Raw genomic sequence first — 17929 nt, forward strand, 5'->3', positions numbered from 1 at the left:
GGTAGCGTGGCCGAGCGGTCTAAGGCGCTGGATTAAGGCTCCAGTCTCTTCGGGGGCGTGGGTTCGAATCCCACCGCTGCCAGCGGCTCTTTTTCTGCTGAGGGCTGCCGCTGCAGCGCCCCCTGGCGGCCGCGGCGCCCGCTGCCCGGGAGGGCATTGTGGGTAGGAGGAGGGCCGCGTCCCCACGTGCCGGCCGGAGTGACACCAACATGGCCGCTGCCTGAGCGCCGCCCGCCGCGCCGCGCACCGCCACCGGGGAGCCGGCGGCCCCGCTGCCCGCGCCGGCTTTCCGCCAGGTAGGCGGTGGCTGCGCCGCTTTTGCTCCTCGCGGGGCCGCCTGGGCGGCGGGGACCCCGCGGGCGGTGGGGGGGAGGGGAGGAGCGCGGCCTGGGTTGAGGTGGGCTTTGCCTGTCCGGGGAGGGCGATGGAGACGAGACTCTCTGAGGACTTGACACCGCGGCGAGTACCGGGGCCGCAGCCGGCCGGCCGGCGCCCTGACAGGAACCGGCGCGGGTCGGGGCCGCCCTGGCGGGGCCCTTGAGGGGAGGGGGTGGGGGTCCGGTCACAGGCCGCGGCCCCTCGGCTCCCCTCGCCGGCGGGCCGGGGGGTGCCGGCCCGTCCTCCCGGGGCTGTAAAGCGGCGGCACCGGCCGGCCCGGGATCCCTCCGCCCAGGGCTGGCAGCTCTGCGCCTCCCGCCCTGGAAGGGCGCAGCTCACACGCCAGAAAATGCAGCCGGCTGCCCCTGCCTGAGCACCGGCCCCGAGGGGACGGTAGCAGAGCCCTGCCGCGCCGGGGGACGAGGCGCCCGGTCCCCCCTGCTCCGGGGTGCGTTTGCTTCATCCCCGCGGTACGTGCGGGTTTGGGCGGCTGGCCCTGGCCTCCCTCCTCAGGTCCTCCTTCCCGGCGCTCCCCCTCTGCTGCCAGGCTGCTGTGTCAGGAGAAAGCAGGCTCGGAAGCTGCCAGAAATGAAGGAGCCGTTGTCAGCGGGGAGCGCTGGGGCGCGCAGGGCCCGCGGCCGAGCCTCTGCGAGGTGGAGCGCTGCCTGCGTGGAAGATGGGGCTTGGCACCGCGACCTGCCGCCGTCCGGGGCTGCCCCTGTGAGAGTTACCGCACAGCAGCGAGCAGCGTAATCCCTGCGCCTGGCAGAACAGGCCTAGCACTTCGCTACATAAATGTTAAGGTGTTAAAGAAAGGTTCATGCTTAATGCATAATCTCTTAAATCCTGAAGATGTGCTTCAGCGACGCCACCTCCAAAGAGAGGTCCTGGTGCAGAGGAGCCCTCTTTGGGTTCGCTGCCAGAAGATGACTGTGCAAAGCTGCTTGCAGGCGAGCACAGCAAGGAGAAAATTAGGCAAATAATTAGGTCAAAATTGTAATTATCGTAAATGTTTGGAAGGTGCTTCAGCTTTTTTTGCAGCTTCCATTTTACTGTATGCCATGAGCCACCCTGAGCTAGAGGATGTGCTGCTAGGGCTGGACTGAGAGACCCCCTCCAGAAGAAGGTCTAGGTGCCAGAGGAAATTATGGTAGTGATTCAGGAGATGGCACTCTTCCCACTTCGCTGGTTCGTTATCTATACTTTAAGGCACTGATGTGGCAGGTGTTCCTGGCCTTTCCTGCACTGCATACTTACATATGGAGAATATTTCAAGTTTCAGTGTTGGCACTTCAGGGGTCCATTATTACTGACAAATTTAGGTATCAATGAAATACTGGAGCATTTCTTACAGGCCTGGCTAAAAGTCTGTGTGTGTCAGATGACATGCAGATTTGCAATTTTCCTTCTTAGACTTATATTAAAGTCTGGTAACAAAAATAGAAAAAGATAGCTCTAGTACCCAAATACCCTTCTAAGCTCAAACGTAAAGGTAGGATTCAGTTACTTCATCACTGATTTTTACAGTTCTTTAACAACAATATTTTTCTTCATTGGTTCTAAATTGATGATGTTACGGGCAACTGATGATGGTTTCATTGGTCCTAGTGTTGGTCACATTGCAGGAGAAATTAGAAGATTTATATCTCTTGCCCTCCTGCAAGCTGTTCTAAAGTTTAATGATTCATACTAATAACTTGCATTATATTTTACTTTGCACCTTGAAGGAAAGTCCCTTTTAAAAGAAAACAGTTCTGCCAAGAGGAAATTTGAAACTGCTGACCATGTTTGCTATCTCCTACTGTTTAATTCCATTCTGTAACTCTTGTGTGTCTCATATATATATATATATATATGACAAACATAGAAATGAACACCGCCATAAATATATACACACACATATACTGTAGACATAGAATTGCGTCTGCATGCCTTCAGCGAAAGCTTTATTCTGATTCAGAAGATTCCTTCAAGTTGCATGAGTATTATAAATTGTGCTGGGACACACTGCTTCCTATTTATAGACCTGTCATTCTCCTACTCCAATAAAAGGAACTGTAGTCATTCTTTATCCTTAAATGAATAAGAAAAAATGTAATCTCTGTAACACAACATTTTCCTTGAGTACTGACAGCTGGATTCACAAAGAGATTTCATGTATAATTGTGTAAGCACCATTAGATGAGGGACCAGAGACCAGGTCCTTCAGGCTAAGTTTCTCTTTCTCTCCTTAGCCCAGGGAATCTTAATTTCTCTTCTGGAAAGTGGAATAACTTTCTCGGGAGAGAGAGAACAAGTTAGCACATACTTGGTACTCAGGCTGTCAAGAAGGGCAGGGTGGTTCCCAGTCCTGTCACGGGGGTGAGGAAGGAGGGTTTGGACCCAAGTCTCCCACCTCCTGGGAGTTATCATATGTTCTCACACATCTTTGGCATCCTCCCGTCATCAGCTCTGTTCTGAATGAAAACTGCAGTTGTTCCATTTTGTGCAGAGCTATCAGGCTGGCTTTACGTGAGCCTGCTGTATCGGGCCACCCAGCGGACATGAGCAGGGAAAGCAAAACTGGAACTGGCAAATCTCATTTCTTTAAAACAATGTATTAATGCATGTATTTCTGGGAAGAACTGAGTGCCCGATGGCAGGAAATACCCTGAGATCAATCAGATATCACATACTCACGGTTGTGCAGTAACAGCCCCAGCCTGTAGTTAAGATACTGGCTTTTTGCTGTGAAGGTTTTGCATTTCTACAAAATTATTTCAAATATGAATCTGAAATATTATTAAGTGGTAAATTTTCAAATACAGATGTATGGTGGGAAGAGCCGGGGATATCCTGGTGCATAAATAAACGGAAGATTCCAGTTCAGTACCGGGAGGGGCACTTTTTTGGTAGTGGAGAACCTGTAAGTGAAAAATATGGAATCATATTTTGAGGTGGAGTGGCAGAAACACTGTAAATAAACCAGAGATATTGCCTGAATGGAAGCTTGCCCGTGTGGTGATGTTAATAACGCTCGTATCCAGAATGCCTATCCAGCCTCTCTGAAAGGTTTCTTAGATAAGTGCATGTCTATTAACGTGATGTTTTGAGAAGCCTGCACATCTGTTGAAATATACTGAGCCGCTTAAATTGTGTGGAGGCTTGTGTATTTGAAAAAAAATGCCACCGTCTTGGATATAACATGGATGCTGGCTTCCTTCTCTCACAACCTCTCTATTGCCAGCTGATCCTGGATGCTGCCTCTTTCTCTTTCTCTTCCTCCATAGGAGGTCCAGCAAAGAAGCAAGCTGGCACTGAGGAGTAGAAGACAGTGAGGGAGAGTTCCTGATCATAGATCTTATTTCTTTGCTGTTCATCTTTGTCGTTAAAACTTTCCTTGGTCAGTTTGTGAGAGGTCTTATTTTTTATGCCTATCTTGACCAGTACTGTCTGATGAAGGGTGTCTTCGGTGATCTGGACTAATAAACATTGTTGCAATGGCATCCCAAATAATTTGTAAATCCTTTTGTTTGATTTCAGCAGGGGAAAACTATTGTTGCTTTAGCTGAGGGACCATTTTTTATTCAAAGGTCTGAACCAGGCATGACACTGACTTCAGCATTTGATTTAACATGGTAACTCTTTGTTCTAGAGCACCAGTTAATATCAGAGTCTTATTTTCTTTGGATTTGGTGTAGTTATGAAGTAAAATCCGTTGTTCTGATGATTTCAAAGGACTCCGAGAGAGGCCGAGGAGTGTATTTTGGAGCTCTCATTTAGCAATACAGTCTGAAGAGTGGTAGGTCAGGAGACAAGGCTGCAACATGTCAGATGAAATCGAGTTCAGCACATTCACAGATGGGAATATTGTCTGGTCCCAAGCGCAGGGTTTACACAGGCTTCTTTCTTCTCCCTGCTCTTTAGCTGGGAGCTTTCTCCATTATCTGCTTTCAAGGAATTTTTCTGAGAAGGGAGGCTAGTGAACCATATGGCACTGTCCTTAGTGACAGTGACGACTGCAGTGGCAGTTTCAGAGCTCACACCTGCTGACTGACCAGCCAGTGCACTGTAGATGTGCTGGCTGGAAAACCAGCTGCTACCTGTGCATTATAGTTACGCGGTGTACAAAAGATGGACTTTATGCAAGTACAAAAGGCCTGTCTTCCCCTCCGTAGAGCACTGATTTAGTGTTCTCTTTCTTACATAACTGCTGGCTTTCAGAAGAGTTAGAAGAACTTACCTATTTTGAGACATTTGCTTGTCTCTTAAATTTGGTGACAGTCGGTCAAGATTGTGGAGTATTAAGGATCTGATCATGGAATCATACAGTCCTTTGAAAAACAGACTAAACGGATTACCACTGAAAGGAACCAAGTTAACTTGAACAAATACTTCAGGCTACATGTGGTACGTGGCGCAGATGTAATGACTCATATGACATTTCTGTTTTGTTTCAGGTTGTGCCAAGGAATAAGCCAAGAAAAAGCTTTTTGTATCCTAGCATGGCAAATGAAGAAGATGATCCAATTATACAAGAGGTAAAAGTGTATTATGGCAGCAGTGATTGTACATGAGGCTTTTTTTTTATTATTTTTATAGTTCCCAGTGTTCTTACATTGCTGAAAAATGTGTCATCAACATCAGTGGTTGTCTTATAACCAATGGTTTGCTCTGTGCAAGGAAATATGTTGTTTGGGCCAAATATATGGCTCATGGTATCTATTTTGCCAAAATAGCGGTGTCCGTGTTGGCAGATCCAGCTCAGGTTTTTCACCCTTTGTAATCTTTCCATGTCAGAAGAGGAACACAGGTGGGGAACTTAACTTCTACCACTGTGTGTTTCCAGTGACTCTGTTGCATGTCTCTGAGAGCTGTAAAAAATTGGGATGACTTTGATGAGTTAATATCTGTTGAATATGAAGCTAAAATGTTTCATGCCTTCTGCAAAAATAAGCAGTTGTGTTCTGATTCTGGACTTCTTTAAAGGACTGCTATGTCCCAAAGAGTAGCCACAGTGTCCTGTTCACTTTATGTCTGAATTTACACACCAGAAGTACAAGGAAGGGCAAGGAGAAAAGCCATGAGAAAATGAGTGGGAATTGTCAGGAGTATATCTAAAGATATCTAAAATGGCAGCTTCCATATGTGATATTCATGAAACATCTGTGGATTTTTGGTGCTGGTGGGAAAATACTAATATTGAATCAGATTTGGGATGTGGGTGTCTCTTGTCTAATTCAGAAAGATTTTATGACAAAATACTAGTAATGAAGTTACCTTTCAGTCATACGGCCAAAGAGAGAACTTCCTCCTCTTTCTATAATTGTGATAACAGATTCACTTTGACTCCTCGGAAAAAAAATTCCTCTTTCATTTCAGATTTGTTTGCCAAGTTTCCTTAGAGAGAAAAAACACAGCTAGAGCCACTGTCTGCTGCCTCATCATAGTGGGGTTTTTTTTGTTTGTTTGTTTGTTTGTTTGTTTTTTAAAGGCCAACTGCAGAATTTCATGTCAAAATCAGCAGAGAGGAGACTTTTGACAGAAAGAGTCATGAATGTGTTTTATGTTAGAGTTTGTAATGAAAAGCTAAAACTGTCAGTATTTGAGCTCTAGGGATTGTACTTTTATCTGAGGCTCCATCAATTACAGCTGGCATCTGATGAAAATTGTTTGTTTTGCTTTTTAGATTGATGTGTTCCTGGCCAGAAGTCTACTGGAGAAGCTGTATCTGTTTCAGGTATTTCAGTTAACTTTTATGCAGTGGTAGTTTGTTTAAAATAAATTCTAAGAGCAGTAACTTTCCTTACTGCTTCAGCCTGCCAAGATCTTGGATATAGGCAAGCCTGTTTGGGTCTCAGTCAGTTGAAATATTTAATAATAAATCATTGTTAAGAGAGGATGGTCATTTGTGGCACAGACTTGTCATTAAATCACTCCATTTAACCACCCTAAGGGAGTGCTTTTAGTAGATGATGTCTTTTTATTGTGGTTTGGATAAATCTGCATCTCTTAGCCATCTTCTGTCATCGCTGATTTCTGCCATCTTTACTAAACAAACATTTCTTTAGGACTGGCCCTATTTAAAATGTCATCAGTGCTCATAAATTAGTGCGAGTCATCAGAAGAGCCCCCGTATGTTGTGGAAATAAAACTAACTAGTGATTGAAGGTGGAAATATGTTAGGAAGGTAGAGGTCTGTTTTCCATTCTGCCACTGAATTTCTCTCAATCATTTTATCCTTGTGATTCACTTTTCCCGTCTGCAAAATGGCAAGTCTTTTGAGGCCATTGGATGAAATGTTCATTATAAACCAGTGATGCCCACTGGCAAGCCCACTGTCTCCTGTACAAATCCTCTGCACGGCATGTGCCAGCAGAGCATGGCTGGAGACAGCCAGACATGTTGGACCAGGCCATGCAGCCTTGCCTCTGGGATACCCACAGTTGTTCCATGTCAGGAGTGAGCATTGGTTAGTGATGGGGCCTGTGGGTGTTCTGGAGAAATGGCAGCTCTGGGCAGGATGCTGCTGTGGCTGGAATATTTCATTTGGATACCACACTGTCCTCTCGGCATTCCCAAATGGTTCAGAAGAGAGACCCATGTGGCTAAACCTGGGTCTGGTGTCCTGACTAGCTACATGTGGCCCATGTCCTGTAAGCTAACACTAGTTGTGTAAACCCACACATATTTTACTGTTAGAGAGTTAATGCTGAGGGATGGGTTTTTAGTTGCTTCTAACACTTTCTTTTTCCGCTGAACTAATGTGTGCTACCATTTCCCTGCGTTACAGCTTATTGTGGCATGTGAGGGGCAGGAAGGGGGTTGTGTAGTGATGAAAGCAGAGGACTGGGGGGAAAGCGACAGGCTTTCTAGGTCATACACCCAAATCCCCTCATGACTCACAAATCAGTCAGGTAATTTCTTTTCTTGATGTCTTGTATCCATCTGGCACATGGATCTACATGTGAGAGGACAGGGAAGATTGAGTTAATTTCTGTGAAGTTCTTTGATCTTTAAATGAAGAGAGTCTTATGAAATGGATTTGTTTTCCAGTATCCTATTCGTCCAGCTTCCATGACGTATGATGATGTTACACATTTATCAGCGAAGATAAAACCAAAGCAGCAAAAGGTTGGTCATTGTTTGAGTCCAGTCTGTAAAAGTTGCTTTATGTTGTGCAGAATGTACTTAAGAAAAGCACGTTGTGCTATTAAGCTGTTATAACTATGCAGCTACCTGCAGGACCTGTGCTTGGAGGTATGGGGGAGTCTTTCATTGTGTCTGTAAAGTAGAGTTTAGAATAAGGGTAGTTTATAAAGAGAGGAATTAAAGTCATGATGGAAAAGCCATTCTTTTAATATAAAATAGAGTCACTCAGGGAAACGTAGTTACTAATGCCAATTCAGTCTGTAGGTGCTTGTGCTAATACAGCTTGATTTAAAAGGTCTTTACAATATTCAGAAAAGGGTTGAGCTTCGGAGGCATGCTCTGTCTTTCATTGTCAGTGCGGGTCTTGATTTCTCTCTTGCCTGGCTGCAAATCATCAGCAGTCATTTTGAAATCAGTGGGGTTGTACAGGTAGTGAAACTATAGCCAAGGCCAGAATGATTGCACTTACTTGCAAATGTATCCCAAAACTGTGACTATGATTTTAAAATACCTTATGTAAAAACCACAGAAATAGATGTCTGTGATATTTGGATTTTGTTCTGGGAAGTGGTTAAGGAGAGTGCTCGTGTGAACTTTGGAGTTAGGATGCATGTTATGTTGAGGAAGTCTTCTATTAAAATTAGCAGACATTTGCCTTGTAAGCCCTGTGCAGACTTGTAAATCTGGCATCTCATCCAGGGACTTGTAACTAGTTCAGTTTACGAGTAACATAAAGGGGAAGAAAAAATGAGGTGATAGCTGTGATGTATGAATTTATAAGGGCTTTGGCACACCCTGAGGAAGAATGTATACCGTATTGTTAGAGTATATAAAGAGAAATGCTATGCAGGAAAATGCTTATTTTTAAACATTTGTCTGAAGTTTAAAGTTTGAGGGGGGGAATAGTTCTCCTTGTAACTAAAAGCTTGGAGCTTGTTTCTGTACTTTGACCAGTGTAAATCAGGAATAACTATGAAGTCAGTGGTAAGTGCTGTAGTCTCCAACTTACCAGCATCAAGGCCTTTGCCTCTAAAGAGGATGTAGTTACTTTATACTGCTTGGTACCCAAACTAGAAGGAAACGTACTTTAAGTTTGAGAGATTCTGAATGGATCCTCAGCGATGGGGAGGCCTGAAGGATATTGCTTGCGCGCTTCATCTGTACTGATAAGTAAACTAGACTGATAATGTAGTGGAAGGTATCCAACAAAGTGAAGGTGTTTTTCAGGGCTGCCTAAAGAACTCTCATTTCTCTGCTCCCATTCATTTGCATTGGAGTTAATATATCTCTAGCCTATTGCTAAAATGTCCCCGTCCTACAAAAACCCGTATATATGGTCAACTTTATGCATGAGATTTGCCCTGTGGATTTGAATGATGCTGCCAATGTATTTAAATTTGCTGTATACCTGTGGAAATGTTAGCAAGTGTGGGACTGAATTTTAATTGATATGTTTGGGGTTCTGCCGTGGTAATTACCTGTCTTTCCTTTCATATTATGTAGGTTGAACTTGAAATGGCCATTGATACTTTGAATCCTAACTACTGTCGCAGCAAAGGAGAACAGATTGCTCTCAATGTAGATGGCACGTGTACCGATGAAACAAGTACCTATTCCTCGTAGGTGTCCTCTTTGCCTTCATTTCCTTTTTGTGATGAGCATAGATACATGTATGTCCACCAGGGCTTCAGGGAAGGGTGAGAACAAGTGGCTGTACAGTCTCGGGGGGTGCTTTGGACACTGTTATATAGCAAGAATTCTTGGAAGTAACCTATGTTTTTTGGTATCCTTCATGCATTCTGAATTGCTAACAGAAAGATGAGTATATATATTTGCTGCAGTTGTTGATATTCCATTTTGAGAATTGGTGATTTCAGACCTTTAACATCTGTATGCCACATTGCCTGTAGCATACAATCTCACAGCATTCATCTGTCTGCAGGAAGCTGATGGACAAGCAAACTTTCTGCTCTTCGCAAGCTGCGAGTAATGTTTCCCGCTATGCAGCTGCTGTTTATAAAAAAGGTAAGTTTCTTTTGCTTACCTCTCACATCAGTGAAACATGCTCATTCCAGGGTTAAAATAAGATCTGTTTGGTCTTTTTTCTTTCCAGCCTAGGTTTTAATTGACTGATGCGTCTTTAAAGAAAGGAAAATTTTTCCTTATCAATGCCCCCAAAGTCCTTGAGAAAGTCTAGCAAAATTGTAAATATTATGTCAGAACACTGTGGCTTTGTAGATGCCTCCAGGATCTTAACAGTACGTGATGGCCTGAAATAATACACATTTGTAGCATAAATTCGTCATTGTTATTTACATTACTATCTCCATTTAATGTGTCTGTCTCATTTTCCTGTTCAACACTTTTTGCCCCTCTCTTGTCTCGTAATGCCATCACAGAGTTTTGATATGAGGATCATTTGAGATGAAAATACGTAGATTGTCTTCAGTGATGACTATTTTACTGTTAGTCTCCTGGACTATAATAGGTCAGGTCTGAGCCAGAATGTGGCTCTCTACAAGATCTGGTTTCAACATAAAAAGGAAAGCAACAGAAATAGGTCTTGGTCTTCCATACTCCTTTGAAATCCTGAGCACTGGATGAATTTTTTCACTTCAATCCCTTTTTACATTTTACTGTATTAAATATTTATGTTAAATTGAAGCTGTGCTTTTACAGAGATAGGAAGATAATGAAAAGTGCTGTCCTTGTGCAGTAGAAAAAACCCAATTTTAACCAACATTAATTCTCTTTTTCAGGTGAACTTCACCTGACTCCACTACATGGAATTCTTCAGCTGAGGCCAAGCTTCACCTACTTGGACAAGGCTGATGCAAAACACCGAGAAAGAGAAGCTGCTAATGAAGGTAAATGCTTCATGAGTTGTGTTTTCTTTTGGGAGCTGAGATACAAGTTCTCTCTATAATTTTACTGATAAGAGTCATTCTGAAGGTGTTTATTATAACAACGTACTGATTATAAGGCCATTTCTCAGATTGTTTCGCTGATCTTACTTTCAGTGTAGCTGTATAAATGCTTTTGTGGGCACAGTGTTGGGGACTGGCAGAGGGATGGGAGGTGGTGGGTAGTGTCAAAAGGCAGCAGTAGGAGTGTGTCACCACCGCCACTGAAAAGCTGGACTGCAGAGCTCATAGGAGCAGTATCTCCTATCATAGGAGCTGTGTGGTGCTGTCATACATTGCATAGTTTGCCAAGGTGGGATTGAACCCGTGGTTATGTAGTTCCTAGTACTGCTTTCTTCCTGCATGGGCCCTCAAACAGTTACAAATTAGCTTTGGCTCTTTTACTGCAGTGGTGTGTTTATTCTCTTGTGTTTTTTGGCAGGTGGTGATTCATCCCAGGATGAAGCTGAAGATGATGTTAAGCAAATTACTGTATGTCCAAATTTCCTTTTTACGATAGCTCAGTCAACAATTCACAAGAAAGCATGACAATTCGCACCCAAATAAAAGGACAGGAAACCTCAGCTAGTCCTGGTGACGCTGGGCTTGGGAGGGAGGAAGCAAGATGGACTTGCCCTTGTTGCACAAGCATAAAGATGGCACTGACAGCAAGGGTTGATTCATTTGAGCTGGGGCCCCTAGCTTCTGTTACTTATGTACGAAATAAATAATGGAGGTGGTTTGTTTCGAGGATTTTGGGGCTGTATTTAATGATGCTCAAATCTTCTAGGTACGATTCTCCCGCCCAGAGACCGAACAAGCTCGTCAACGACGTGTTCAGTCCTATGAGTTCCTGCAGAAGAGACAAGCAGAAGAGCACTGGGTTCATCTACATTATTATGGCTTGAAGGTGGGTGTGTGCTGGCTGCTGAGGAGACTGCCTGGGCCTGAAGGCTCAGCCAAGTCTAGAATTGTTTTTAAATCTGGGTCCATGGGAATCAAGGAATCATCAAAAGATAATGAAGAAAAGTAGGTCGGCAGGCTTGAACAGACCCTGCAGTGCTCTGTACCTCCTCCGCTGGATAATGCTTTGGGGTCTCCACTCTGGAAAAGGTTTAAAACTGAGAGTTGGACAAACACAAAGGGGGGTCTGAGTACAAGAATCACTAAGGTCTTGGATTATGAACTGGACTTTGTGGAAGACTTGGGGAACCCAGTCAGTTGAGTGTCAGAAATCCTCTTAGTCTGACCCACATGCATGTCTGTCAGGAGATTTCAAAGTCATAGCAACAGAAATGTTTCTACATGACATGAACATTGTTCAAGAAAGTGAAAGCAGAACATCAGTTAGTGAGGCAGAATGCTTGAATGGTGCAGTAATGACAAGGTGGTCACAGTTTGGAATGAGGAATCCAGCTCACTGGTATTTTGTATGTTTTCAGTATGTGGTAGTGACTCTTGTTTTTTTTCCATATCTCCAGGATAGCCGTTCTGAACACGAGCGCCAGTATTTATTTAGTCAAGGTCATGGCCTTGCTGAAAACACAGAATTAATTAAATCTCCCAGGTAATGGTTTGATGGTTTCCTACAGAAATTGCAGTAATTTGTTGGGATTGTTTTCAGGTAATTAGCAGATATATTCTTTAAAAGTGTGATATTTGATAATTCTATCCACGATAAAAATGGAATCGTTTAAAAAAAATACAGAAACAAACTAGCCTTCAACTTACTCAGGTTGCTTTCTTTGTTTCCCTGTACTCTGAGATTAAAACTAGTTGTTTTCACTTGGGATTGTAGCCTCTTGTACGTTATCACAACTCTGCATTATTGGGACTGCAAATACTGTAAAGGAAAAGTAAAACAAAAGCTCCTTCTGGTTAAAATAAATTAAATCTCTGAAGCCAATAACTTCTGTTGTTAGCAAATCTTATAAAACTTTATTTTGTGATTTGTGAGAGACACCTGCAACTACTTGAAACTTGTTCAGCTTTGTTTCTTGGTGACTGCAGCTATACAGGAATCTTTCCATGATGCAGTCAATACTAACGCTTCACTGTTATCTGATATAATCATGGCCCAAGTAATAGGAAAGTGTCAGACTTTCTCTCTCTTTAATGGTGTGGGTGTGTTTTTCTTAACATGTAACATCTCAATGGAACAGTGCTAGGTGTTCTGAGACGTCTTTTGGATCTGATTCTTTCCTCACAGACATTGGTAATTACATGGGTGGAAAAGACTTTTTGCTTGTTGCTGGCCTGATTCTCTCTGCCTACAGGACTTCACATGGCCCCTCTTACTGCTGTGTCAGAGCACCTGTGTTTAATGTGTTTACTCTTACAGTTCCTCTGTTTGGACACCTCTTCTCTATAGAAGAGCTGGGATTCTGACTCTGATTTAATTCATACCTGCTCTTTGGGCAGATGAATGTCAATAGCTTTTACTAGTACTGAATTTACAGAGGAAGATGGGAGAGGAAAGGGGAGAGCTCTCTCAGGCTAATGTTTGTTTTGTAGATTCACACAAGTAGGATTGCTCTAAGCAAGAAATAACTGTACTTAAACCTCGGAATTCCCAAGACAAGCATTTTAAGGATGTGTTTTCTTTTCTCTAGTGAATATTTAATGATGCTGATGCCTCCAAGTGTAGAGGAAGAGAAGTAAGTGTTTGTACAGAATGTTCAAAGTCCATATTGGCTGGATGCTGTTTTTCATGGGCTGCAAATCTGCTTGTTTATCTGCAGTGACAAACCAATGGCTCCAAGCAATGTGCTTTCGATGGCCCAGCTGAGAACTCTACCCCTTGCTGATCAGATTAAGATCCTGATGAAGAATGGTTTGTAGCTTTTGTAATACATTTGCATGTTACTTTGTGACTTCTAATTGCCTCAGATAAGGTACCTTTCCTAGTAGTACCAGTTCTGTCACCCGAACAGAGTCTGTCTGGCTCTCTGATTCTGGGAAGAATCCAAATCCCGAGCCTTTCCTTAAGAAGACCTGCTGTGCAGAGAAGAGCAGTAACAGCAGATCTGACTGTTGATCTGTATGTTTGTAGTCAATTTACCCTTAGAGTGATTTCTAATCTGATGGTAGTTTTCTGGATACATCTATTTCAGCAGGTATCTCCTGGAACGTGGGGTCTGAGTGTGGATCATAAGTTGAAGGTTAATGCAACAAGCTGCACTTTGGCATTTTCTGGGCAGTTTTCAGTAATACGTGCTTCATGAGTGTCATCTAGGAATTTTATTTTGTCTCTTCAGAGTTACTGTCTGATGGGAGCAAATCCTGAGGACTTTGCCTCAGGAGCTTCCTGTCTTTTCAGGTATCTCTGTTGCCAAATATTGCCAAAGGCATAGATTTTTTTTTATTTTATTAATGCATTAATCTAGGACCAGTTAAGCTAATCAACTTTGATGCAACGCTAGCAGATATTTTTAGAACAGATGATGAGTATAGTGCAGGGGGGGGACTTCGTAGAACTTAGGTTTTGGGTCTTTTCCAAGATATAGGTTTGACCATGAACTTCAACATAAATCATAGTATCCTCGATTTATAAATCTATGTCTGTATCATGTGCACTGAAGAAACCCTTAATCTGGTGTGCATTTTGCCTTTCAGTGAAAGTCATGCCGTTTGCAAATCTGATGAGTTTGCTGGGCTCTGGGACGGACTCTACGGCAGTTCTCCGCTGTATACAGCAGGTGGCAATGCTGGTCCAGGGAAACTGGGTGGTGAAGAGGTATGGCTCGTCTTTGTTACTGGGACATGGTTTTCTGCTTTAAGGAGACGATCAGAACAATGGATTTTATATACTCATCTTCCTTGTGTCCCAAAGTAGCCATGTTCTTAACTCACAGTACTGTAAAATCTTGATTTACTATTTCGCGCTTTTTAGTGCAGTCGGATATTCAAAATTCAAAGGGCTGATATTAAAGGATAATACCTTAGTACCTACCCCAGCTAAAATTATGGCTGAGCAGTGATGTAATCTGTATTTGCATTTGAGTTATGTCCGGTTTTTGATGTTGTCTTCACTCATGTTCTTTTGTGAGAGGACTATCCTGAATTCTTCAGAGATTAGTGTCAAATATAAACACAGAAAACGAAACCAATGTCAGTTGTATTATTTCTTAGCTAAATTCAGTCAAAGAAAGGTCTTTGTGCATGCTGAACCTTGCTGTTCATCAGTGGATGCTGCTCTTGTCAGCTGAAAGCTACCCTCTGGAAGGCATTACCCGCTTAATAAATCAAGCATGTGGTACTGAGTGTACCCCATGAAATGGATTCTGTGTCATCCTCCTGTTTATTAGGATAAAGCATCCCACTGGGAATTGAAGTCTAAAGTGCAGTATGATTTTTTTTTCACCTGGGTGGAGCACTGCATGCGGAGAATTACAGTCTCTGGAACAGCTCTTTGTGTTAAGAGGAGTGGCACCAGCTACCAGTCCAAATCTGTTAGCAGGATGCGTTTCAGCTGCTGCGATACAGGCCTGTATTAGCAATGTGAACAGTTTTTACAGCATTCCATGCTGTCCCTCTAGCCATTCCAGAAGGAAGCTGGAAGCAAGTTAAAAGACAGTTTATTAGCATTCAGATTGTTTTTATGTTGTAACTGATTCTTTGGTACTAGTCCGAGGCAGATGTGTCTATCTCTAGTACCTATGGTATGTTTGGGCGCAGAGCAGCACATACACACATCAGAGCTTTAAATGGAGAGGGGACCCATTTCTGTGGTCTGGGTAGGATCAAGATCATGAACCTGGGTTGACTGAGGTTTTGGAGACCATGCTAACAAATGTCATCCAGTTGATCTTGCAAGCAGGCAAGGACACAGGGTGGTGTTGGTCTCAGGGCTGTTTGGTTCGAGCATGACATTTTCTAGCATTGTTCTCTTAAGCCCTTGATTGCTGGGAGGGAAATAAAAAACCCTTATGCCCATACATCAGCATTTTGGCTAAATGCTGCCTTCAAGACTGCGTACCAGGTTAGCCTAAGCATTTCTTAGGATCGTTCTGGTCTTGTTTACACCGATCCAAGGGAGGATAGGCTTTGCAAGAACAAAGCAGAGCTTGCACCTGTGTTGCACGCATCTGCTAGCCACAAGGCTATGCTTTGCTGGTGTAAGCCTTTTTGCACTAGTGTAATTGCAGTGGTGTAATTACACCAATATTAATTCTTTTAATGAAAACCATGCTTTGGATAAAGGTATAATTTAACTGCAGAACAGGGAGGACATGTTTGTTCTGTTAATCTTCACCAATGCCATTTTTCTGGAGTACCTAGTAACTAATCCATCTTCCTTTTTAATTAACAGCGATGTCCTCTACCCAAAAGATACTTCTAGTCCACATAGTGGAGTCCCTGCAGAAGTGCTCTGTAGAGGGAGAGACTTTGTTGTAAGTATAAAAGTGTTTGTTGTTTTTAAAGGAAAACGCAGGTGAAGTTTGCCTGAGATGTCACGGCATTGCAAAACTCTGCTGCTCTACTGCAATAAGGTGTTTCCTCCAAGGAAATTATTTGTACTTTAATCCTGAAGGTGTTGTTACAAGTCTGTCATGGGAGCGTTGGTGCAGATTGACGTTGTGCCTGGCTGGCAGGTTCAGATCATCTGTCATTAACAGTATTCGTCACTTTCTAATACATGCTGTAGAGCCATTATCACATAGCCCCCACAATGCGGGGCTTACAGAAAAGCCAGGACTGGATAATAAAGTGCTTGTTTCTCCAGATACATTTTCGTGGGCTCAGGACCGTGAGGTCTCAGGAGGGCAGTGTGGGTAAGCCTTGTGCTCCCTGAGCATGCACTGTTGATCTTTGAAAAGGACTTTATTCTCCAGAGCTGCTAATCAGTGAAAGGACTTTGTTCCCAGGCACCTTTTGTGAGCAGTAGCTGCACATGGAAATTGAAATGAATACAGGTCTTGTAAACACACACATAACCACAGCAAAAAGGAACAACCTCTGCATTGTGTTTATTTTCGCTAACCATGGAAAGAATTAAGTTCCTAAATGGTTCCTAAGTTCATATTCAGTTTATGGCTTCCGCCCCATCAAAGAGAAGCTGACGAGTGCATTGCTCTCATTTTTTTCAGTTAGACCTGCCTGTTCGCCATGTTTGCAAAGTTTGTTTATGAGATTTAGCTCTGCATAGGAGCATGCTGTGCAAGAGACTTTAAGGATCTTACAGTACTAGTGTAAGATAAAGCTGATGGTGATTGAAACGGACTTTTTATTGTGTCTTGATGGCTGCCCATGACACTGCCATATGGAGACCTGGATTCGGGTGTGACCCAGTGACATAAGTCTTTAGGACACAGCAGATTAGGTGGCATGTCATGCGTAAAGTTCTAGGGACCAGAAATTATTATGCTCAGTTAAGTAAGCGGTAGTGTTTTAGTGCGTAAGATGTAAAGATAAGTTATTTTAATTTGAATTATGCCAAATATACCTTGCATGAGAAATGGATCTGTGTTGATCTTAAAGGCAAGTAATTTGCTGATTAGCTCTACAACAGGGGAAAAGTTAAAATGTTAGCAAATAGAAAGCATCCATATTTCTGGCTTTCAAAGTGAAATGTCTGGTCATAAGGCTCAGAAATAGTATGTAATGCTGTATTGCATCTGTGGAGAAAATGTGTTCTAGCTTAAAAAGTTAATTTTATTTCCCTGTGTATATTTGTGTAAAGTAATTAATAAGGTTAAAAAATATTTATGGCAAATAGTGACTTTTAGTGTCCTCCTGTTCCATGCTGTACTTCGGGGAGGAGGAAAAGTAATTTGTATCTTTTCTGAAAGCTTCTGTTTCTTCCCCAGATTCTCACATAATAAATTCAGAGGACGTGAGTACCATTGGCTCTAGTCAAGGGTAAAGTGCCTAATGAGAAATGGCTGCCTCAGAGTTGTGTGCAAGTAGAGCTGATAGATGCTTCCTTTGGGCAGCAGCTTCTTGTGCTTTAAAACAGAAATGCCCTGTGCCCTAAAGTGAGCGTGGTGGTTTTGTGTGTTTATGGGCAGAGAAGCTGAATCAGAGAGAAGGATGCATAGATGATGTCGTAGGGCAGTAAGAAATTGGCGGTAATGAGATTTTGAATTCCTCACAACATTATTAATACACACAGAGTAAAAGAGGTTGTAGTCTACTTAAATGGAGGCAGGAAGAAATCAAAGGTCATGTTCAGACAGTGTTCTGCCCACGTCCTCATGTATCCTGTTAGCCCACTCTCAGCAGCTGCCTCTCAGGATGTTGGACCTTAGGAGCTGCTCTGCACAGCACCTAGCTTTTCCGTTAACTGGGCACAAGTACGAGAGTGACAGGGCACCTCATCATAACTATAAGTGACTGTGATGTGCACTGAAGAAGGGAACAGGCACTTTCTTGGAGGCTGTGTGCTGCAGAAGGGCAACAGTTGTCAGCCTCTACGGGCCCCTACATTAACAGAAGTGGATGAAGAGTTTCTTTAGGTTGATGATTAGGGATATGAGAAGCTGAGCCTCAGGTGTGACTTCTGGAGTCCCAGCATC

The 17929-nt window shown here is 43.1% G+C and overlaps 1 protein-coding gene and 1 non-coding gene across 4 annotated transcripts in view; both read left to right on the forward strand.

Annotated features, from left to right (window-relative positions):
* Positions 1-82, forward strand: TRNAL-AAG (transfer RNA leucine (anticodon AAG)). The gene has a single exon. It is a non-coding gene; the product is annotated as a tRNA-Leu (tRNA).
* An 89-nt stretch (positions 83-171) lies between these two features.
* Positions 172-17929, forward strand: part of POLR3E (RNA polymerase III subunit E) — a 31940-nt gene continuing 14182 nt past the window's right edge. For 2 of the 3 annotated variants that reach the window (XM_087732155.1, XM_087732157.1), the window contains exons 1-14: positions 172-296; positions 4818-4898; positions 6047-6097; positions 7414-7491; positions 9013-9128; positions 9452-9534; positions 10269-10376; positions 10855-10904; positions 11203-11322; positions 11894-11979; positions 13025-13069; positions 13154-13245; positions 14028-14148; positions 15724-15805. In XM_087732155.1, the coding sequence (XP_087588281.1) occupies positions 4863-4898; positions 6047-6097; positions 7414-7491; positions 9013-9128; positions 9452-9534; positions 10269-10376; positions 10855-10904; positions 11203-11322; positions 11894-11979; positions 13025-13069; positions 13154-13245; positions 14028-14148; positions 15724-15805 (1068 nt within the window). In that variant the 5' untranslated portion in view covers positions 172-296; positions 4818-4862. The remainder of the gene's footprint in view (positions 297-4817; positions 4899-6046; positions 6098-7413; positions 7492-9012; positions 9129-9451; positions 9535-10268; positions 10377-10854; positions 10905-11202; positions 11323-11893; positions 11980-13024; positions 13070-13153; positions 13246-14027; positions 14149-15723; positions 15806-17929) is intronic. The other variant, XM_087732156.1, reaches the window with a different exon arrangement.

The sequence above is a fragment of the Nipponia nippon genome, unplaced genomic scaffold (assembly GCF_047370975.1).
Source record: "Nipponia nippon isolate SJK-2023a ecotype South Korea unplaced genomic scaffold, ASM4737097v1 scaffold_5, whole genome shotgun sequence".
Classification (NCBI taxonomy): Eukaryota; Metazoa; Chordata; class Aves; order Pelecaniformes; family Threskiornithidae; genus Nipponia; species Nipponia nippon.